This window comes from Anoplolepis gracilipes, chromosome 15 (genome assembly GCF_047496725.1).
Source record: "Anoplolepis gracilipes chromosome 15, ASM4749672v1, whole genome shotgun sequence".
Classification (NCBI taxonomy): Eukaryota; Metazoa; Arthropoda; class Insecta; order Hymenoptera; family Formicidae; genus Anoplolepis; species Anoplolepis gracilipes.
In genome coordinates this window covers 3,160,299-3,184,476 of record NC_132984.1, presented here as the reverse complement: position 1 = coordinate 3,184,476, position 24,178 = coordinate 3,160,299, and the positions used below count along the sequence as shown (strand labels likewise).

Here is a 24,178-nt window from a genome sequence, read left to right as displayed (position 1 = left end):
GGCCGCCGATTAGATGACCTCTTTGAGGGATTCCGGCGGCTGGCTAGAGCGCAAATCCTGTCTGCGTGTCGTATTTGGAAAAATACGGGGAGGAGAAGGGAGGGAAAAGAAACGTACACCTGCAAACACCTGCAACGTGGCGCACGCAAGGTAACGTGACGCTGACCCAAACGGACTGTATTTTTTTTCTTTCTTTTTCTTTTTTTTTTTTTTTTAAGGAATCCTTACCGGGTCGCGAGATCTCTGCAGTCCGCTTGTCTGTCCCTCCTTCCCCCTCTCTCTCTCTCTCTCTCTCTCTCTCATGTATGTCCGCGAATAAATTAACATGTATATATTACACAGGTCCTCCCGTATATATTATTCGTATTTGCATACAACGTAGAAGAGATGTGCTCGAAATATTTAGGTATAAAAATCTAACGAGAAAAGTCAGGAAATTTTCGGATCAAGCGCACTCCTTTCTCTCCTTCTCGTTACTCTTTTACTAATTTATTTAATTTATAATTTTTAATTAATTTTCCATGAAGAATGTATATGCGCAGGATTTCAGAACGCTAGATACGTCGCTGTTCCGCCGGCGATTTACAGGTAGCTTCAAATATCCCGCGTCGATCGTGCCAGCTTTGTTACAGGAGCAAGCTGGTCTCTAGGGTCTCTAAAACTCGAGACCACCTGTAGTCCTGTAGACCGCGTGCGTAACGGTACCCACCGCGGTATGTATGGTGGCTCCTCATGGTGGCTTGCAGTAGGAGTTAGTTTCCTCTTAGGCGAGGTCGAGCGACCGCATACCACGATCTGGAATCGCGTCGTGGAAGCAGTTGCTGCTCGATCGTCCGCGACGCTCGAGTAATCGGATAATCGGGAATTGCGACGACGGGCGCGTCGGTCAGGGTTCGCGTCCAGTTTTGGAGCAGTTTGCGGAATAGTGTGCACCAAAGTGTGATCCATCATCTCGTGGATCTCGTGGATCTCGTGGATTCTCATCCCCTGCCCCGAGGCTCTTGATCCGCGTGGATCCCACGTCGTTTGACTGGAGAATCGTCGTCTCCCTTTCGGTCTGGCTCGTGCTAGGATTCCATTTCTCTCTCTTTGCTTTTTTTTGTCTTTCATTGGAAGATGGACGATTGACGTCTACGACGCCAGGAGGTGAGTCTCGATCACGAGAGGAGAAGTCCTCTTGAGAAAGTCGTCTTGCGGGCGGCGTCGCGATCGATGTCTGCCGCATAAACGATAATCGGAGATTTTACGGCAGAGACATCGACGCCTGTTCAGGCGGTATTGTTTCTTGGACGTAGCCCTCGTATAATTGTAATATTTTATTATGGCAAGACAAACTCATATCATCAAGGCATCTTAATAATATAAGTAACAAATAATATATTAAAAGATGATTTCTTGTTATTATTAATTGAAAGAATAAAGTATAATTTATAAATGCATATAGATATGATTATTATTAAAATATAGAATGTTTATGTAAAAGAATTAAAAAGAATTGTTTCCTCCCAATATGCATTGTAATCTTGGACTGAGACAACGATGAGCTCATTGATTAAAATAATTCGAGAATTAGTTTAAAGAGAAACAGGAAAAAAAACGTTTAATTAATGCTAAGAAAAATATTATTGTTGAGATATCACATGGCGAGTCCGAAATTGTATATTAATAATTTTAATTTAAAAACATATGAAATATTTTAATGCATTTAATGCATACGTAGAAAAAGTTTTAGTTCTCGGTCTTTATACCTGTTCTCAGGAACGGACAAAGATTAAATTAACACTCAACTATATTATAGGTATATTTCTTATACCTCGGAACCTGACCAAACCAGTTGAAAATCAAGAAATTTAGCTCTTAGCTTAGATTAACTTTGTATCTCGCATATTTGTTGTATCGATCGTAAAACATAAAGTTACGTTTGCATTTAAAGATAGCAGAAGTAGGTACTAACGAAAAACAAGTTAAGACGAGAATAAAACATAAATTGATTTCTCGTGAAATCACGTAACTGTATAACGATGAGAATGGAACTCGAATTTAATTAAGGCTCTAAATACCGTGAAGAATTGTCTTGTGCCCTGTGCAAATGTCGGAACAAAGTTCATGCGCGTTCCTGCGATTGACTTTAAAATGGCGTGCGCGACACTCTCAGGTCGATGTGCGCGATTAGGCGAAAGTATTCAAGGACATTGCATCCATCTGCGACTGTGGTGGATATATAACTCGTTCTCCTTAATAGTATCCATTTATATTGCGGGAAATTTGAAATTTAATCCAAACATCTCTGCTTAATTATCTTGATCTATCTTCTAGTTTATAACGCGGAGATGGAGATAAACGTGCCGTGCAACTCAAGTAAGTTACGTTGTGAAAAGACTTGTACAAGTGACTTCATAATACTTTTGCTTTAGATAGTAATTCTCACGCACGGTAGTACGCTAATCAATGGTTAGCATACCCGTGGAAACCTATATATATATACTTTGAGAGATTTTGTAATGCATTTGTGCAGACGTTGATCCTGAAATAATCTATTCCCATTGACACAAACGGGCGAAATTGATAGAATTAAGAAAAAGGGTAAATGGAAATTTTAATATAATCAAGAGAAAGTGTAAGATTTGTTAAACATATATTATTAATATTTATTAATATTTCAATTAAAATTTCCAACAGCTTGTTCTCTCTGCTTGACATGCAATTGAGATTATGCTAAAAACATTTCACGCATTTTAATCTCAAATTATTAGAAATTCCAAGGCCAGGAAATTCCAGTGCTAAGTTTCACACTTTTAACATTTTTTTATAACTAAGAACGCGACAGGCGTCACTCGTTTCCGCCTGTCGCGTTCTTCGTTATAAAAAGAAAGGCGGCGCGATTGCACGCGAGTGCTTCGCCATTTTCGTCGTGGACGAAAGCCCGATTGTCTGAATGATACCGATAGAATAATAAAAACTTGGAGAGAAAGCGCTTCCTAAAAACTCCTTTCTTATCGGCGAGACTGATATAAATTTCGCACTTGAATTTCGTTCCCCGCCATTTGAAAGAGCGTTACGAACGCTGGCTTTTCTCTCGGACTCATGGTGACTTTGAAACAAGCCGCTCGTACAAGCACGACGCACAATTAATCGCCTAACTTCTTGTTTCTATAGTCCCGCGAGAAAGAGAGAAGACGAGGGCCGCGATTATGAATTACAAATTACATAATACTTCTTGTATCACCGCAGTCGCGAGTGCTGCTGCTCCTTTCTCTGTCTGACCTGGATAACTTGCATCGCAGAGTTCCTGTTCTCTCTCGTCTCGATATTATCGGAAGAGAAAGAGAAGGAGACAAGATTCGTCATTATTCGCGTACACAGTTTTTTATTAAAGCTTGAAAACATGGTTGAAACAGAATGACGAAGATGATGGCATTTAAATCTTCCCCAGCCTCTTTCCATCGCCAAGTCGAAGAAAATGTATATAAATTTCCTGAATTCTGGCTCGTAATCCTCGTTACAAACGTGTAAAGGAGACTTTCGTGCGAGACTCGACTTGAGTGCTAAATACATTTCGTTCTGACAAAAGGCGGGATGACGCACGGCGCGAATATCGTGGCGCAAAACCGGTCAGCCGTTTTCCATCGTCGAGTGTCGAGTCGCCGAAAGAGAGGCGATGATGGAAGACATCAGCTCTCTCTCGGCGGACAATGTACAGTCGACGATGTTGACCATGTTTCGCCATTGTCTTCCCGTTTATCTGCCGCTCCGTCGTATCTAATCCTACGCGTCCTTCTCGCTCGCGAGCGTGTGTCGCGGTTCGAGGGTGACTAAATAAATTAGCATAAAATTGCGAAATGCATTCCGCGGTGAGCGCGCGGAGAAGGACGCACGGTTGTATCGCTACTTTTACTGGAGGCTTTACCCGCGAGATTTATCCGCGAGCCGAGCACGTGAGCGTATATATGCTCACTCACACGCTGCCACGTGCAGGGCCGGCTGGGATGGTAGGTTTATGAGGTCGCTACTTGCGTCTATATAAACTTTGCACCCTACTCTATATAAGCTAACAAGTTTTCAAAAAATAGTAAAGCTGTGGTACCAAGACCAAGTGGTAAAAGAGCCGAAGATGTGTAATATAATAAATTAAAGATGAAAAATAAGTTATTTATTACAAAGTCAATTAAGCATCCGAAAATTACAATATCGAAGCGCAAATTAAATAATAAAAATGGTTAGGTCGTGGCGGAAGTTGCTTACATCTAATTTCAAATTAATTAGGAAGTAATAAAATGCAATAAAAAAAATTTATAGCGGACATACATTTCGGCTTGACTTTTCAAGCCCTCCTCGGCGCAATAAATGAGGGGTGCAACAAACTAATTATTGTATATAAAAAATTATAACGCGAGGTAGTCAATAACAAGCTTTCAACATAGAAAAATGATAATATTTTATTTGTAATTGTTTGTAGTAATTAACAGTAATTTTATTCGTAATCGTTTTCTTCACTAAAAATTTAATTGATTAAAAATAAAATATCGAGCTGACATTTGGTGCTGTTTTCGAATTTTAGAAAAAAATAAACAAATCTCAAATTTGAATTCTTAAAATAAAACTTAACTTTAAATGTAAATATTAAAAAAGTAATAATGATGATAGTAATAAAAGCAATAATAGCGTCAATCGTGTAATTGTATAAAGATATAATAATAACATATAATTATATATAAAAATATAATAAAAAAGCATATTATTAGATAAAGATATAAATTAGCCGAATAAAAAACATGCGTTACATCAGTCATTAAAGATAAATGAATAAGAAAACGGAATCTCTCAAAAAGAGATACATAATAGAACTATCTTTTTTTTTTAATTTATGATCGTTTAGTCTACAATTATTAAGATTATTTTTTCCTTAAGCGTAAGAAAAAGCACATTTGTTTTTGCGCAATTTATAGCAAAACGCATATGCAGCGGAAGGTATAAATGATGTCTGTGTATGTAATGGATATCTAGTACGTGTCATAGAAATATAGATATGCGCATGGTTGTGTGTATCTCAATCTCGCAGAGCTGAATACTCATTGCGACACTTCCCACATTTCTGAACGTGTAATTATGATTGGTATCAAACTCCGTTCGCGTCGAACTAATGTTCCTTCGAAATGTAAGATAGATTGATAATGTTAATATTCATCTCTCTAAATTTTAATAAACATATTTAAATTTTGCGACGATAAAAAAACAGCGAAAGCATGAAAGAATTTTAGTTTAAAATTGTTTATTTTTTTTTGTTGGAGCTAAGTATATAAGAGAAAAATATATATGTATACGTAGCTCTTTATAAGTAAGGAGCTGAGAGTTAAGCATCGATATTCTTCATATTATGCCGGAAGTTGCGGGACAAATTGGACGCGGGGCGATGCTTCCGTTACATGCAATCGACGTAATAACGTTTCTTGGCACGCGCGCAACATTGAAACTTGATAGACATTGATTGATAGCTTGTTACTCGAGCAATAATTATGTGCGAGTCGCGCTAAAAGCTAAGGAAGAATCGATATTTTTTTTAATTGTAATAATGTTTTGATAATATTTTTTTCTTGAATTTTTATTGAATAATTTTGAGAAGAATTTTTCGATGATATTTTTTTCTTCAAATCCAAATCAAGATATTTGTAATGACTTACAAATTGTCTTTCGTTCCAGAGCAGACCGGTTGTACAAAATGACGGATATTTTCGCACGGGGATCGATTTAACACCGTTGCAAGATGTACGGCGAGTGGCAAAAGGTGAGTGTTAATATTCGTCGACTATAAAAAAAATCTCGATCGTTGAAAAATCTAAAATCATCCTGTGAGTGACATTTTCTTTGCGTATCCCACGCGTTGCAAATTAACGCGAAGGTGTTGAGACATGAATGGTTGTTTTTCAAACCCGTCGAGATTGTTTATTACGAAGCAATTTCCACTTGTGGACTCTGCAAGATGATTTTCCAATTGTCATGACATTGCACAATATTTACGTGGTCCCGACTGCGGTGGGATCGTTGCGTGGTCGGAGTCAATGATCTGCGCACACGCAATTGCATCGCGACTGCTCGCAGCAGCCACTTTCAAACGCCTCGTCCGACGCGACGCGGCGTTCCTTTCGACGCTTTCCTTCAACGATCTATCCGATCGTCATCGATTTTGTTAAACACGATTTTAAAGAAAATACAGAAAGTTATTAAGTGTTTTTACACAGTTAGAGAATATGAAAATTTATTTATAAAAGAGTGACATATTACAGTAACGTGTATTAGCTTTATATTCAAGTGCGCGCGATTCTAAAAAGAGTTAAACGATTTATTCTGCAAAGAAATTTTTTGCAATATATGTACGTAAATATATTGCGACGGAAACAATCTGTAATTATAAATTATTAAAATTTTTCAGAAATTAAGCATACAAATTACAAGAAAATATAAAATAATGTCGCATTTTTTATTTAATTTGACAAGTGTGCATTTTATAGTAGAATAATAATTAGTGATAATATTTCATTTTGAGTCAACTTTCCCAATTGAAAATTGAACATTGATTTTATTTCAATAACGGTGACAATGCAAAGACGCGTGGAAAAATTTTCTTGCGTGAATGCTTTTGGAATATAGACAGGCTGCAAGTGCTAGTAGCGGTTTCTCACTTTTACTTCGCTCCCCGTGCATCCAGTCGCGGATAATGAACGGCGGAATAATTAAGGAAGCATTCCGAAAGAGCAAGGGTATCAACGAAATTGAAATGAATATTAAACAACTGACATTATATCGAAAATGAAAATGTGAAATTGCCACGGATTTAACGAACGGCTATTTTTTCTATACACGTCTCGGATATTTAATTCGCTAGTCAATTCACTAGCATTTTTATAAGCGAAACAGTTATTATATAAGTGATCCGTTTCTTTTCCTCATTTCTTTTTTATTAAAAAAAAAAAAATAATAATAAAATAATTCGAAATGAAGTAGTAAAAAAAGATGCAAGAGATATCTGCTCAATGCCAGTGAATCAATTAGGGACATTGCCAAAGGAGGGGGGAGAAAAAAAAAATAATCGTGTGCCATCTCAAAGTTACGCTCGCCGCAATCGTCAATTTCTATCGCTCTTCTGCAACTTGCCACGCTAGGCAGAATCGCTTCCCTTCGCGCTCCTGCCACCACATGCAACGCGCGTGCATGTGTGTGCGTATTTAGCGCGTAATTTATATAAGAAGAGAGGCACGCTTGGTTCCACCCCAAAGCGCTTCGATCCACTGGCGTCGCGTCGGTAGCGTACGCGATTTTGACGTTAGGTGTTATATCCTGACGGCAACAGTCTATAAACAATTCAATGGAGACTCTGGTCTGGAGAATCGAGCTATCGAGATGGCAAGTACTTGCGCGGGAACGAGAGGTCCGAATCGGCGAAACGCGACATCCGGTGACCCCGGATCAGAGCGGCGAGTTGGATCAGGAATATGGACCGCTTTCGTCGGGGCACGGCCTAATTAGCGCGCGTCTCAATTAAAATCGCATACGCCACTGCGTAGCCGAGGCAATTGTTGCGGAGAGGAAGGCCTGCAAGTTCCAGTACCGCGTCGAACATCCTAGCGTTCGCATCGCGCGATCATCTCTCACAAGTCCGGGGGCTCTTGCTCCGAGGAAGAAAGACGGAAGGAGAGGGGGAGAGAGAGGAGGGTCAGTTTTCGGCGGACGACGGAGGAGTCGAGATGACGGGACCCAGGTTGACATGGCGCCGAGGGGCACCGTTAACGAATTGCGCGTGTGCAGCACGGGCTTTTGCCGACTGACCCAATGTGCCCGATAGAAGCCAACCTCGCGCTCCTCGTGGCCTCCTGACTTCTTTAAGCCGAATTTAACATGCGCGACGACGCGGGCTCTCGATTCTCCGGCCACTTCGGGGGTCGCGATCGCGATCGTGACGGGATTCGTCGATAAGAGGTTCTCGCTCTCTCGTAAATAAATTGGAAATAAATCTCGACTAAGAAGCAGGCTAATGCGGAAGAAACTGTGGAGTTTCCACAGTTGGACGACGATTCGACTGTTCCGTTCGCAGATATTCCACGACTCCGTCGTTTCCAACGGGAAAACTTTGCTGGTTTTACTGTTCGCAGACGCGATTACACGCAGTCGAACGACGAAGCGGTTCTCGACGCGTGGCTAGACAACTGGTATCTAACTAGAAAACTTGTTCGGGTGACCGTGACGATGTGCTTGTTGCGTTTTCCGCTCATGTTCGTTCGTTTTTCTTTTTATAAATATCATGCTAGCCCCGCACACAAATTTAACAAATAATAATTAACATATAAATAATGCGCAATGGAAAGGACAATAAAAGTAAATATAGATGTAGAAAAATATATAAATACGTAACTCATCCATTTACATATTTTAATCAATATCACTAGTTGAGGACTTCAAAATAATTACGTAACAATTAATAATCAACGTAAAAAAGTGTGATAGAGAGAGAGAGAGAGGGACTCGTGATAAAGTACTTGATACTCGACTGAAGGAGGCTCGTGAAAATTGGCGTTTAACATATTTTTTTTTTTTTTTTTCTTTTGAACGATCGATATCTTATCGATATCTCAAGTGAGGCGTCGTCGAATCTTTTAAATATCGCGAATTAAAGATGTGTGTCGCGTGCGTCCGATACCTCGGCACGTCCGAGAGAGTTGTGCAGCGGGCATTGACTTGAAACGCTACATGCGCGTTCATCATGTACGAGAAGGCTATTATTTAGATTGAGCAAACTTGAAAAAGGTAACTCGAAGCTCAGCATTGCTACAATCGTACTGCACGCAAAGGAAATGTTTAAGGAAATGAGAGAAGAAAATTTCGTGTATCCTGCCACCGAGAAAAAAATAGTTGAGAGTTGAAGTAGAGACGCGTGTAAATTCAGTCCTTACACTCATGCACGAGCATCTCGGAGGATTACAATCGATAGAAATCGAAATTACGAATATCCGCACTCACGCGATTGCGTGCCACGTTATTTATTATGTATATTGTGCAAGTGCGATAATATAAGTCCCGAGGTAAGCATACATGAAGAAAGATTAATTAAGAAGAAGTTTCGCAAAAAGACACGAGGGAATCCTGGAGGGAAGAAAACCTGCTGGGAAGACACATACATTTTATTGCAGTCAATAATTGTATGATAGATCGCTGATGAAAAGGAGTGCTAGGAATTCATTACACAAATCCAACGGCCCCGGGATTATAAAATTTCCATCGGTACACAAGGCTAGACATTTCGCAAGGAGAGAAACCTCTCTTCTGGGAGAAGATAAGTGGCCAACTGTCGTCTGGCACATGAAGCGTGCGGCGCCATCCGGCGATACTCTCGCCAGCGATGGCCAACGTGGACTCGCCGAAGCAACGGCAACGCCAGCACCAACAGCATCAGCATCAGCAGCAGCATCAGCATCAGCAGCAGCATCAGCATCAGCAGCAGCAACAACGCCGTTGGTCCGTGGGCCGTCGATCGTCGACCCCGCGGAGTCACTTTTCGCGGCACTCTTCGGAAGCTTTCTACGCGAGCGTGGAACCGTTATCCGGCAGCGGCGGACGCGCGTTGCATAATGGGATTGGCGGCGGCCCAGACCCAGATTCTCCGTATTCCGCTCCGGATTCCTGCGGCGTGCCGACGGAAGCGAGAAGCATCAGGCAGCAATACCGCACTTCCGCCCAGCCGTCGCAGGACGCGGGCGACCGCGAGCTCTTTTACACGCTGCCGCGCAGCCTGACCATCTCCAGGAAGGAGATCCTGCGGCGCAGAAGCGTCAAGGACGAGGCTGAGACCACGCATCTTCGTTCGGCGGAGCAGGCGAGGAGACCGACGACCTTGCCGTCGATCGGTAGACGGGCTCGGCTACAGGAAGCGGACACCGTCGAGCGCGCTTCCTCGCTCCTGAAGAAAGTCTCGAGACAGGATATCCTGCGTCGTCGCGCGAGCATGGAAACTAGTCCGCAGCTGAAGGAGAGAAGATCCTCCTCGGGTCTCCAGATATCTGCCTCGAGTCGCACGGTTAAGGAGGATCGCGATCTCTCGCGGCCGTCGACTCTGCCGAAGGCCCTGCACGCTTCGAGGACGCCTCGACTAGACGAGTACGTCTCCTCGAGGACGAGAGAGTCCGCCGGTAGGGAGGCGCCGATCTACGGAAGGATTCGACGACGGAAAATGTCGCTGCCCACTGGCGCTGCGACAATGTTGCGCGACTCTGCGGCTTCCTCCAACACCTCGACGAGACTTTGCAGGACGCGGACAAGTGGGGAGCGCGCAGAAACGACGACGAAAGTCGTCAGACACCTGCGTGATCCCGTTCCTGATCCACCAGATCGGTCCAGATGCGCGGGTGACGCCGCTGGTGACGACATTTATGCCAAGGTCGCCCGCAAGGTCGCCCGCCAGGCTTCTCAATCCCGCGATGAGAAACACCCGGGACCGTCGATCGACAGAACCATGTCTAGACGCAGGATAATGGGCAATGTTAATCAAACGGACTCCCTGGAGCGAAGGATACATCAAGATCGAGATCAGGACGTAGTCAGGATCAAGCATGACGCCATCCTGGTCTCCAAAGCGGATATCGAGCGGCTGCGTAATTTCAAAGTGGGAAAGAACGATCTCGAGAAGACGTCGTCTTGTCGCGTCGACTCCACCGGCTGGTCTACGAGAAAGGTCTCTGCAAAAACGGACTCTTGGTCATCTCGCAGCAAGTGTCTTCGAAAAGACTCCACCTGGGCCAACGAGAGACAAGCGAGATGCAGACCAAAGTCGCAGAGTGAAATGTTGACGCAGGGACAAACGGAGAGCGCGAAGACGACCATGAGACCCACAACGTTGCCGAGCTACGTGAGGCTCGGACGGAAGACGTCGTCGACGGGGTCTACGGTGCGGAACGCGGACGAGCAGAAGCGAGGAGCGTCCAACAGCGGAATCTTGACGAAGCAGAGTAAAGAGAGATCGAATTACGTGAGAAAGACGGCCACGCGAATTCCTGTACACGTCAGGGCGTTCAGCGATGCTAATAGCGCACGATCCAACTCTCCGGAAACGTCGTCGTCGATATTTGGCTTTTGCACCGGCAAGAGGAAGGTGCAGGCGTCTCCTATGACGCGTAGCTTCCCGTCGTGGAACTTGAGAACGGTTTGATATTGTTTACGGAATGATTGAAAAAACATTGTGCTAAAATATTATGCGTTGACTAAAAAGTTTTTTCTTTTCAATGAATCTATTTTTTTACACCTCCAACCATTCTTACTCGGCTTGTATAAATGTAGAGAAAATATTATGTTAAGTAATTGATAGGGGGAAAGCCATTTTTTTAAGGATTATATATTTTCTAAAAAATTCTACATATAACATAATAAATATAATGAAATTTAAAAATAATAAGAAAATGAAGACTAAATATTAGAATAATGATTAATCAATTTAATAAATGCATAAAAATAACATTTTTTTAAAGAAAAATAAACTTGGAAAAAGTATAAATCTCTTATTAAAATATTAAGAATCTGTATTACTAAAGCACGTATTTAAATAAAATAAAATTATTTTCAGGGTGAATTGGTGTGGTTCGACCCTGGCGTCGGCCATGTGCTACCTGGCGAGGTCCTGGAATATCACAGAGCTGCCAATGTGCTTTCAGTTCAAGCGGTGATCGCCGGCAAGGTAAGATAGCCTGAAAATAGAAAGCGCTTAATAACCGTTCATTGACTGACCGTGCATAATTACAATATATTTGAATGAAAGCTGAATCGATAGCTTTAGAATGAAAGATAGGTTTGACGTACATTTTCGATAGATAAGTAAACCTTTTCAATAATATATACAGTTCGGAAACACGCTAAAAGATATTTAACCTTACATTTTTCATTTATTTTAAATTAAACTACACATTTGTTTGATTCTCTAAATATATATTTATTAATTAAATAATATTAATTTAATTAATATTGTAAATATTATAAATCACAATCAGCTGGCAGTATGAAATGTCAAAGAAGCCGCTCTTCGACTCAAGTCTCTACGTTATATTATAATGTAACGTCATGAAGTAATTTACATAGGTTTAAAAATAAGCAGGAAGGGAGTAAAGCATCCGAGTAATTCGTTTGTCGGTTCTTGACTTTCTAGCGCGGCCTTATACATTTGAATGTTTCATTAGACGAGAACGACTCTCACATCGCGCCCGCTTCAATCTGCTTTCCACCTTTTTCACTTTTTTATCCTTCGCGCGCCTGCGAATCTCAAGTTCGCGTTCCCGGGCCTTGAATCGTGAACACGCTGTGCGGGTCATCGATCTCTCCTCTACGGCGTGTGTGGGTGTCGCATGAGAATTCAAAATTTACACGTCGTTGATGTATAGTTGCCATTAACACGAGGCAGCGCATCATTATGCAACCGACACCCATGATAGCAGGCCATTTAACTCCTGCCCGCCTGCTTTGTGTTCCCCTGCTTTGTCGTGCACTAGTTGCAGCGCTGCACTTCGCCGGTGTCCTATTATAAGAGATACACTGGCGTAAGGCATACGAGTTGTTTTCGACACAAAAAAACACACTGGATTAATTTATCACATGTCTCGAGACACAATTCCAATTACTTGGAATATATACAATAGAGATTTCTATTATAATATTATTCGAAATAAGAAAATTCGTAATCTTAAATGTTTAAATAATTTAAAAATTTTAATTAATATTATATTATCATACTTAATATAATATAAAGTGTAATGTAAGAGACAGTTTATATTTAGATATTACATTTATGCATATAGAGACAGTTTATATTTAGATATTACATTTATGCATATATTTTAAACATTTATTATTAAAGAAAAATTTTTTGAATAATCTACTTGAATTTTTTTATGATTAAATTATTTACAAATTTTTAAATTCGAATCTCGCTATAGACTCGCAAGATTGAAATAACTTTAATTCTGGAATAATAGAAAGAAAACAATTTCATAATATAATATAAAATGCAATGTAATATATAGAGACAGTTTATATTTAGATATTACATTTATGCATATATTTTAAACATTTATTATTAAAGAAAAATTTTTTGAATAATCTACTTGAATTTTTTTATGATTAAATTATTTACAAATTTTTAAATTCGAATCTCGTTATAGACTCGCAAGATTAAAATAACTTTAATTCTGGAATAATAGAGAGAAAACAATTTTTTTTATTAAAGAAATTGTTTTTCAATTAAGAAAAAATAATAAAGTATTTTAAAAATAATAGTAATCCACCAATATTTTTACAATAATAAAACTCTATTTAGTAATAATTCTGAAATTTATGGAAAATACTTCTGTTTTTTTTAACTATTATTGCTTATTATAATTAAAATACTTTAAAGTTTCACATTCTTAAAATTATATACACACACGCACACACACACGCACGCGTGCGCTATTGTTTCCCAAGCTTATTATTCCATATGTTTTATATCAGAGCGTCTCTCCCGAAAGGGTTACATCGTTAAAATAAAATACACGGATACTGGTATTATAAATACAATGAAAAACTTTGTTTATCGCGCACTGTCGCCGGCGCCAATGGAATTGCAGTTGCAAACGTAGACGGGCCGGTATCCGGTTAAGTCTCACGTGAGTGGCTCTCTCGCGTCTTATGTGAATTCGCACGAATCCTCCTTTTTTGTCGGACATTCTCCTTACAAGCCATGCCGAGAAAATGCGGCAAAAACCTATCGCAAAATTCATTTCAACTGGAAAGTCTCGAGTGTTTCCCCGTATTTTTTTTTTACTCGCTGTTAGAAATTGCGAATGAAAAGTATCGTTGGGTAATCGTCGACTCGCTAGAATTGTCGTCAAATTTACGCAAATGCATATTATTACACTGGTTTCTCGTGCAGAGAAATGGCGAATAATCGTGGACAATTGTATGTTTAAGCCGCAAATCTTCACTCTCACCAATCTGAGCGGAGTGAAGCCCAGGCAGGACTTGGGTCAAAATGGCGTGGAAGATATGATTCAGTTGACGTGAGTCCCAATATTATTTTGATTAATTATTGCATTAATTGATGTATTAATTGTCGTCACATTGCTGATTGGATTTCAGGGATTTGAACGAGGCGTCATTACTATGGAACTTGAAGATCCGTTACGACAAGGAATTAATTTATGTACGTTACATTCTTCGATTTATTTATTACTTTCTCTCATTTATAACTGACACCAGTAATCATTTATGTCTAATTTTTTTTAGACGTACACCGGAAGTATCCTTGTGGCGGTGAATCCGTACAAAATGTTTGACATCTACGGATTGGATCAGGTGAAGCTTTACGAAGGACGGATCCTCGGAACACTTCCGCCGTTAGTACATTAATCCTTTCATTTGCTTATAGCACTTGTAGTATTGCTTATAATAAGACACATATTTAAATAAAGAAATGTCAAGTTTATTTTATCAGAAGCCATAATTTATTAAAATATCGAGAAAAGCTTGCTTTATTGTTTAATATTTTACATATCTTGCTTACTTATATAAATATTATAAAAATTGAATCGCGTCCTGTTATGATTAATCTGTATCCGAAAGGGATTTACTATACCTGGACACCTTTCGTAGGCATTTATTCGCCGTGGGTTCCTCCGCGTACAGTCAAGTAACTGCAGCCAATAACTCCAGTGCCAATCAAGTGGTCGTCATTTCCGGCGAGTCTGGCTCGGGAAAGACGGAGTCTACGAAATTAGTGATGCAATATCTCGCGGCTGTCAATCGCGCGCCAAACAATCTTGTCACCGAGCAGATCTTGGAAGCGACGCCGCTCTTAGAGAGCTTCGGAAATGCCAAGACGCCGCGAAACGACAATAGCAGTCGGTTTGGAAAGTACTTGGAGGTTCATTTCAGGGAGTGAGTAATGTTAAGAGACAAAAATGTTGATCGATATGTTATTGCAGTATGTCGTTATATACAAATATCGAACGATTTTTTACTTCCATATCTAGCGGCGCGATCATAGGCGGTAGGATAACGCAATATCTCCTAGAAAAGAGTAGGATAGTAACTCAGGCTTCGGAGGAGAGAAACTACCACGTGTTCTATGAACTTTTAGCTGGGCTCGATCAGCAACTCAGGGACAAATACGGTCTGCTTACACCGGACAAATATTTCTATTTAAATCAGGTAATGTAAAAGAAAAGAAGATCCTCGTATCTTACCTAGAAAAATGATAACATTTACTTCTTCAGGGTGGAAACTGCGAGATCGATGGCAAGAGCGACGTTCAAGATTTCAAGGCACTTCTGTCAGCGATGCAGGTACTGGGCTTCACGTCCGAGGAGCAGGACACGATTTTCAAGATTCTAGCCAGCGTATTGCATCTGGGGAACGTTTACTTTCACCGGAAGCAGATGAGGCACGGCCAGGAAGGAGTGGAGGTTGGTTCTGACGCTGAGATACGTTGGGCGGCGCACCTTCTTCAAGTAAATTCCGATGGCATCATTCGAGCACTCACTACGAAGACGACAGTAAGTTTTCATTCATCTTCGAATCTGTTGTTTCGACTTTTAAGAGGATTGATGCATTTAAAAATAAGTATCTTATTTAAATTAAATATATCTAAACAATTTTTATCTTTTATAAAGAAAGCAAATATAATGTTATTAATATCTCTTTTGAATTATATATAAAATAATTTTTAGATATGCTTAATCTAACAAGTGCATAAAAAATATCGAACGTGTGGGAATAACGTCGAAATCTTTGAATCTTTTATAAAATCATGTCTTTCGACTCTTACGTATCTTTTGCTTGAAAATGATAATTTAATTGTCATTATTTTTAAAATCTGTTTAGAAATGAAGCTTTGATCTTTTAAGAAATCATAATTATAATTATATTTTATAAAGAAATTTTTTATCAAAATTTACAAATGATGATTAAAGTTACCAAAGTTTTAATTTAAACTATATATGATGAAAATTCAATCGAAAAGAGCTTATTCGGCAAAAAAACATTGCTCAAAAATACGATTTTGCAACAACCTCCTTAAATTGATAGCACAAATAAATTTATACACTTTTAGGAGGCGAGAAACGAAAGAGTTTTCACGGCCTTGAATATCGATCAAGCCCTCGATGCCAGGGACGCTTTCGCGAAAGCTCTATATAGTTCACTTTTCTCATGGCTAGTCGCACGTGTTAACCATATCGTTTACAAGGGCACGAAGCAGACAGCCGCCATTTCGATCCTCGATATCTTTGGTTTCGAGAATTTCACGGAGAACAGCTTCGAACAACTGTGCATCAATTACGCAAACGAGAACCTGCAATTTTATTTTAACAAACACATCTTTAAACTCGAGCAACAAGAGTATGCGAAGGAGAAGATTGATTGGACCACCATCAGTTACACGGTGAGATTGATTTTAGCAGCATAAATAACATATGTTGTGCAGTTTAAAATCTCGTTAAAGTCATACAAGTTGCACAAAATAATCGGAGGTTGTGTCTCTTTATTTCAGGATAATTTGCCAGTCATTCATTTGATTGCGAAAAAACCGGTGGGCATTCTTCATCTACTAGACGACGAGAGCAACTTCCCTAAAGCGACAGATCTATCTTTCTTGGAGAAGTGCCACTACAATCATGCGCTAAGCGAGCTATATTCGAGGCCGAGAATGAACTCGGCCGAGTTTGCGATCAGACATTACGCTGGACAAGTTTGGTACAACGTGGAAGGTTTTCTAGATAAGAACAGAGACACTTTGAGGCCAGACGTGGTCGAGTTACTAATTAGCAGCAAGATTTCGGTAAGTTTTCCCCCTTTCGTTGGAAAATGTCGAAGGCTTTTGACAATGACACATGTCGTTGCGATATTTGCTATTTTTAGATGGTCAGCAAGATGTTCCAGCACGTCAGAACCACCCACGAAGCTAACAAGACAGTGAATAAGCCGAATGGCAGATTTGTCACTATGAAGCCGAGAACTCCGACAGTCTCGGCTCGATTTCACGATAGCCTGCAGCAGCTGTTGGAATCTATGTCTCAGTAAATATTCCGAAACAATTCCAATTGACATAAAAAAAAAAAAAAAAAAAACTGGCAGGAAGGTGAATAGTTGCAAAAATTTTCATTTCGTTTGTAGATGTAATCCGTGGTTTGTCCGTTGCATTAAACCAAACACCGAGAAAGCACCGATGAAATTCGACATGCCTTGCGTACTCGAGCAATTGAGGTACACTGGAATGCTGGAAACGATTCGCATCAGGAAGACCGGCTATCCTGTTCGCCTCGTGTTCGGACACTTTGTGGATCGATATCGATACCTCGTCTCGACGCATTTGCCTAGAGGAGCGCCCAACAAGGAGCTCTGCAGGATAATCTTGGACAGAGCCGCACCGAAGGAGGCGCAGTCGCAATATCAACTTGGACTTACAAGGGTATTCCTGCGCGAATCGTTGGAGAGAACATTGGAATATAATAGAGCATTGATCCTGGAGAGAGCAGCCATTACAGTGCAGAGGTATATTTGCAGAAAGATATTCAGGATTTTAAATATATTTTCTACGATTTCTCTCTCCCAAAGAGATTAAATTATTGTAAACGAAACAGATATAAATAATGGAAAAGAGGAGTATGATGAAGTATTTCACACAGAAATCAATTTATTTTATTTTATTTCTTCACCAGTTAGATTAATGGGAATTAAATGTGCGAATTTTTCTTCCTCCCTAAATAAGGAAACAGTTCAATTGTAACGGTTTCTCTTACAGATACACGAGAGGCTTCTTGGCACGTAGAAGATTCCTCAACATTTCGCGCAGCACGGTGCTGATACAAGCGGTGTATCGCGGTTACCGTGAACGTAAGCAGTTCCACGCGATGAAAAAGGGCGTGCTGATGGCGCAGAAGCTCTACAGAGGTAAAAGACAACGTGAAAGATTCACGGTATTGAAAGAGGAAATGACGAAGAGAGCGGAGATCGAGAGAGCCAGTAAGGAGCGAGCGAAAGCGAAGCAGCAACGAGAGGAACAAGAGAGAACTTCGCGAGCTGTTGCCGGCGTAAATCACTTGGAAATTCCCGCAGAACTAGCCTTTATTTACAGTAAACTTGACGGTATGTTTCTCTGTCAAATCTCTATTTCTCGATCTTAAACACAAATTTTTTAATATAAACTCATTTGAATCTAGATCTACTTTTTTTTTTTTTTTTGTATTTTTCATAGATTGGCAACCCACGCATTCCGAGAGAAATCTCCTCAAGGTTGTTGGTCAAGTCGTCCCGATGAATTACCCTTACAATCTACCGCACGATATCGATCAGTACCAGTTCTCGAAATTTACCAACATCTATTTCAAGAGCCACATCTTCGGGATGAAACGCGAGCCAATCAAGACGCCGTTCTTAGCAAAAGCACGCGATCAAGATTACACGGACTCTCTGATGATGTTTAAGATGATTCTGCGCTTTATGAACGAAAATAATCTTAATGGTAAACGGGAGCAAGCGTTGGGTGACTACATTGTTAACAAGGGCATCGTGAACGAGAAGCTGAGGGATGAGATACTGTGCCAACTGGCGAATCAAACATGGAAGAACGAGAACGATGCCAACAAGGAAAGAGGATGGCTGCTTTTGTCCAACTGTCTATCGGCATTCCAGCCCAGTGGCACTCTCTTCAAGTATCTCCTAAAGTAAGTGTTCTCCATTCGCTGTCGCGCGCGTGCGGTGAATCATTCACGCACAGTTATCCCTAATTAAAATTCTTTAATCAGATACGTCTCCGATTACGCCTACGACGGCTACAAGGCTTACTGCCAACGCAAACTATTGCAAGGCGAAAGAACGGTGTATCGCGTAATGAATAACAATCAGCAAACGGTGCATCAGGTACCCAGGAATTATCCACCATGCGTCCTGGAATGGCGTGCCAATAGAAACCGCGTAAATATGGCGCTCGGTATCGGTTTTTACGACGGTAAATCATTTTTAAATATGTTGCAATTAAGGATGCAATATAATACAATAGTAAACTAATAACTTATCGTTTTACAGGCGAGACAGCTGTATGCGCGATAGATTCTTGGACGACGTGCGAAGAGTTAGCCAATCTCGCAGTTCGGGATCACGGAGTGGAGAACACTGGCTGGACTATTACACTCTGGAATCAATTGGACGGCCCGGACGCCATCGTAACGGAGACCAACGGTTTCGATTACGTTCTCGATTTAATCTCGGAGATGGAATTGGCGCCAGCTTTCCCGGCCGCGAAACATATGTTCTTGGAACAACGCAAAAACAGTTTGCCGCCTATAAAAAAGCGAGAAGTGCGTAAACTTTAATATTTGTTTTTTTAAGTCTTTAATAATAAAAATATTTTTTTTATATGTATGAGTTTTAGTAATTCAAGTGCACAGAGTGGAAATATAATTGAAGGAAATAATTTTTCTTATTTAAATTAATTAATGGAATAATCTTTTTTTAGCACGCTCAAGTCATTCGAGAGTTGGAACAAGAGATGGAAATTCCTATTCTAAAAACCTTCCAACCTTTGGAAAGGAAGTCAGTGCCGAAAGTAGTTGACAAACCTGTTGAGCCAGAAATCCAAGTACCCAGACGGCCGGTTGTTCCCCCGCCGCAACCGCCTGTTGTCAAGCCACCTGTATGTATTAGTTTGTGGTTGAAATTTCTTTTTCTTATTTCTTTTAAACAAAAAAGTTTGGTAAACTCGACTGAATAAAATCAAATTTGAGCAACGTTATAATTTTGTTTAAAATTAATGTTAAAGAGGAAATTTCCTGTATATATAAGAATAATTTAAGAAAATAGAAGAATAATTTTTGCGTAATTTTTTTCGAACAAAATGAGAAAAAATTGTTCATATACATATAATCAACTACATAAATATATAAAATTATATAATTATATATAATTATATCTAAAATATACTATAATTGCACATTTATTTTTTCCTAAGAAAATAATGCAAGAAATTATTTTTCAAGTTATTTTTTCATTATTCTTTTTATATAATTTTTCATGCATAAATGAACAGATAGTATAAGAAAAAGAAAACAAATATCGACAAATATTTACTATAATGTAATATGATTAAATATGAACTATTTTTTGCAAATCACTTTTTACATTTATTAATTCTATATGTAATGAAATCAATTTATTATCAAAAATGTTAAAAAATATAATATACGTAGATGCGAAAGCAATCGCATGAGGCCATTTTGGAGACTACGCCGGAAATAGTATTGTCAAGGAAGTCTGCCTTGAACGATCGCTACTTCGAGAAGGAGAAGCAACGCAGTCGAAGTTTAGACAATTTGCTCCAACCGGAAGTCGTACCCTCGTCGAAATTCGTGACTCTCGGACTATCTTCATCCAAATTGAACGAGCGGTATCACAGTCTGGAGAGGATCGGCGAAACTCCAGCGGTCAGCAATGTTGAATACATGACGCGCGGCGAAGTCACGCAAGAGAGAAAGTACAGTAGAGCAAGGACAACAGAGCCCAACATCGAGGAGGAGGATCTCACGATCGATTTTGAATACCCGGACATTCAATCAGTCAGTCAAACCGGAAGATCGGAAGACGATAAGAGCTACATAAGATCGCAGACGAGATTCATCAAATCGCAATATCCTGGTAAGTAGATAGGAAAAAAATAGTCCAATCTTCTGAAGATTTTCTAATGAATCTGTGCACACATTATTATATTAAGTGATATCTCGCTTCAAATTCGTTATTTAATTCACTGTTGCATAAGACGTAGAATTTCCATCGCGGAGAAAGTCGCGACAATTATGCAACCCAATTTTTCCATATGGACCTCACATGGATCGATCATTTCTCTCGCTTTCAGGCAAACGCGCATTACCGGGGAGCCAGTCTAGTCGCGCGTACATCGAAAAGAGCGAGTACGGTGTAAAGTCATCTGCCATGTCCGATACCAGTGAGGCGCCTTCCTTGGCATCGCACGTGCGACGTGTACGCGTACCTAGTCAAGCGTCCGATGTAGACCAATTCCTGGATGAGCTGTTTATGCCTGTGCTGGACGGTAACCTTGACGAATTATCAGACGCGCGCAGTTTAGCCGCATCGATAAAAGGTTCACGTGAGACGAGGTCGCCTGACGACCAAACGGTCGTCGAGAATCGACAAAAAATGGACGGTGAAAACAAGTTGGCTACCGTTGACGACTTTATCGAAGGGATGTTGGTGGGGAACGAGGATGTAGAGATCAGCGCGAGTGAATTATCGACAAGGATCAAAGGAGGTGGCAACATGGATATCCCTAATCAGAATACGGCTTTCAATTTCAGCCCTATCGCGCAGAGCATGATGTCACCGCCGATGATGATGCCTATGTTTAGTCCTGCTCAGCAGGTTCCCTCCAGTCAGAACAGCAACATGAACATGGGCGCCGGCTTCATGCCCATTCCGATCTACAGCATGCAGGGGCTCAGTTTACCTCAGTACCCGAGCTCGCCGCCCAGCCAGAGCGGTGACATGATGGCCTACCAGCAGAATCTTCAGCGAGCCTTTCTTCAGAGCGCGATGGCGCAGAATATTCAGATACAACAGCAACTACTGGCGCAGAATCAAGCCCTGCAACAGCTGTTAGTTCAGAGTCCGCAGAACTCGACGCAGCAACCGGTGAGAGATTAACAAAAGAAGCGAGAAATTTGTACAAAGTCTAATATTCGAAATTTATGTATTATTTATTAAATAACAGATCGATCTTTTTATCGTGATTCGAATAGATTAAATCAATTTCATATTTAATGTATGCCTTTGAATTTATATATTTTGAGTAAAATAAATCATTAATACAATTAATAAAACATTAATTTATATATGTTATAAATAAATAATATATGTGTTTAAATATTATTATAATAATGTATCGAATATTTTTGATATCGAATCACGATGATTAGAACGTAGGCGGATATTGCATGTCCAGCACGATCACAAATGGTTCACCGCTGTCGTCGCGGCTCTATCACGATCGCAAGTGTAATCATTATTAACTCGATGATCCATCATTGGTAACCGAAATCGGCAATACCCGCGTCTAATGAAAGCTAACTCTTAACGAAGGTATATCGTCGTTCTGGACGATCCTATGGGTTTCTGAGCCGCGTCACGGCACGGGTGTGTGTTTCCAGAGCACGGTGTTACCCGCTGGCCCCTCAAGCATGAATCTTGTCCCCCCAGCTCCCCCAATCGGTGCCCATACGGGGCTCAATGATTCTATCGGACGCTACTCCAAGGTATCTACTGATTTTAACTAACCTACTTACGCTGTATCGTGTATGGCTTCCCAAGGATTATCGCAGTATCGTGTAAATATCTAGCAGAATTCAAGGAAGATATTCGGAATTTCGTGGACCTAGCACAGATCAGACAATGTCTTATTCACCGGATCGTCACAACTCTTGCCAGTAAATTTTAATCTCGCGTCGATCCTCGTTCGAATCTTTCGTTGTAAATAATTTTTCAAAATTCTCGCCGGTTGAGAAAATTCTATATAATAATCATTTTCTTTCGATTAGGTCTCGTTTAGAGAACCCGACGACATCGAATTATGGTCGACCGAGAAGCGGGGAACGTTTGCACAATCTACGCCGACGAATCAGCGACAGGAAACGATGACAGTAAAGGCGCAAATTCACAGATCCCAAAGTCCACCGAGAAAAAATTCCGAAGCTGTGAGAAAAACGAGCATCGATTATGCGCGAAAGATTAGCGTGGATCGAAAAGCGATAGACAGGAAGGGGTCTTCGGTGCAAGCTGAAGTAAAGAGGCCCAACTTAAACAAGAATAACGTACAAAGCAATTTCACCAACGTGCTTAGTGAGTTGAAGAACAGAAAGAGTAGCGTGGACAGTAATTGTAGCAACAACAAAGGCGTTCCACCGCCTCCGCCGATGCCACCGCCGTTGGAATCTCATGATCCTTCCGAGTCCAGACCGTTTCTTGATCCATATGGAAGGGCGAAAACCGTGCGCATTGGAAAATGGAGGTAAATTCGGATTGCGTTTTACCAAAAGCCTCTTGGATTAATTTGACTCTTTTCATATCGCGTTAAATCTGGATTCTTCTATTTTTCTTTCATCCTTAGATGGCCACCGCCTAGCGATTCGAACGAGAATCAAGGACAGGACAGTTTTATAGAATTTAAGATGCGTCAGCAACAACAACAACGCAAAATAACACCGCAGTATCAGGAGTACGATCAAGGTGACGGCGAGCACGTGACGGAAGGCGGCGTCGAATGGGAAGAGTTTGAGATCGAAAACATCGTCAGCAACGAGGCCGCGCATCCATCAGCGGCCAAACACGAGAATGGATATAAGGAAGAAGGCGAAAAGAAGAAGAAAAAGTCAAAGTAATTGAGACTTTGGACATTTCTTTCCGCGTTACGTTTGTACATATTATATTTACGATAGAGAAAACAATGTAAATCGCCTAATTTTTTCGCAGATCAACTTTAGAAGTGGGTGCGCAGAGACCATCGCCGGGGAGCATAGGGAAACTGAAACTTAGCTCGGAGATGAGGCAGAGATTGGAAAAGGTAACAGCGAATCACAGCGTGAGATCTACAAAGACGGCCGAGAAACCTGCTCTGCCACGAGAAGATGGAAAGGTGAAACGGTTAGAGGATAATAGAAAGCTCTTGTTGGAACAACAATTAGGTAATTACATTTTATTTCGTACGAATTAAAAAATATAGAGATATCGAAATTAAAAATCAACCAATTATTTTTTTTTTTTAAGGTGGCAGATGGGACGATTATGCTTCCACTGTCGATGACACCCAAAGCGTCACTTCCAAGGGCACAACTGACATGATGACGCAAGCTCAGGTGGTAAGGACGCAGATTGAGAGAATGGAACGGCCTGTACCGCCTCCACCACCCGTCACACCGCCGCAAACTGCGAGTCCAAGAGGTGGCAGTGTATACAGCAACAGGTATTGATATTTAAGATTGTATAAAAAAAAATCCAACAAAATTTCATGAAACAAATTTTTTTCTTTAAACCTAAAATAGCTCTGGTCATTTAAAAATTAAAAAATCCAAAATTAGAGAGAAAATAATCTTGTTTAATATCAATCATTAATGTT

The 24,178-nt window shown here is 40.5% G+C and overlaps 1 protein-coding gene across 3 annotated transcripts in view; it reads left to right on the top strand.

Annotated features, from left to right (window-relative positions):
* Window positions 1-791: 791 nt before the first annotated feature.
* Window positions 792-24,178, top strand: part of Myo10a (unconventional myosin 10A) — a 39,374-nt gene continuing 15,987 nt past the window's right edge. The window contains exons 1-25 of one of the 3 annotated variants that reach the window (XM_072906759.1): window positions 792-1,146; window positions 5,698-5,782; window positions 11,603-11,713; window positions 13,975-14,063; window positions 14,143-14,206; window positions 14,290-14,399; window positions 14,656-14,940; window positions 15,036-15,213; window positions 15,279-15,557; window positions 16,115-16,444; window positions 16,553-16,840; window positions 16,921-17,078; window positions 17,176-17,553; window positions 17,804-18,147; window positions 18,257-18,725; window positions 18,807-19,009; window positions 19,087-19,358; window positions 19,517-19,693; window positions 20,247-20,691; window positions 20,909-21,702; window positions 22,218-22,322; window positions 22,605-23,074; window positions 23,174-23,440; window positions 23,536-23,747; window positions 23,830-24,025. In XM_072906759.1, the coding sequence (XP_072762860.1) occupies window positions 5,762-5,782; window positions 11,603-11,713; window positions 13,975-14,063; window positions 14,143-14,206; window positions 14,290-14,399; window positions 14,656-14,940; window positions 15,036-15,213; window positions 15,279-15,557; window positions 16,115-16,444; window positions 16,553-16,840; window positions 16,921-17,078; window positions 17,176-17,553; window positions 17,804-18,147; window positions 18,257-18,725; window positions 18,807-19,009; window positions 19,087-19,358; window positions 19,517-19,693; window positions 20,247-20,691; window positions 20,909-21,702; window positions 22,218-22,322; window positions 22,605-23,074; window positions 23,174-23,440; window positions 23,536-23,747; window positions 23,830-24,025 (6,245 nt within the window). In that variant the 5' untranslated portion in view covers window positions 792-1,146; window positions 5,698-5,761. Of the gene's footprint in view, window positions 1,147-5,697; window positions 5,783-9,373; window positions 11,186-11,602; window positions 11,714-13,974; window positions 14,064-14,142; window positions 14,207-14,289; window positions 14,400-14,655; window positions 14,941-15,035; window positions 15,214-15,278; window positions 15,558-16,114; window positions 16,445-16,552; window positions 16,841-16,920; window positions 17,079-17,175; window positions 17,554-17,803; window positions 18,148-18,256; window positions 18,726-18,806; window positions 19,010-19,086; window positions 19,359-19,516; window positions 19,694-20,246; window positions 20,692-20,908; window positions 21,703-22,217; window positions 22,323-22,604; window positions 23,075-23,173; window positions 23,441-23,535; window positions 23,748-23,829; window positions 24,026-24,178 lie in introns of those variants that run through there. The other 2 variants (XM_072906760.1, XM_072906761.1) reach the window with 2 other exon arrangements.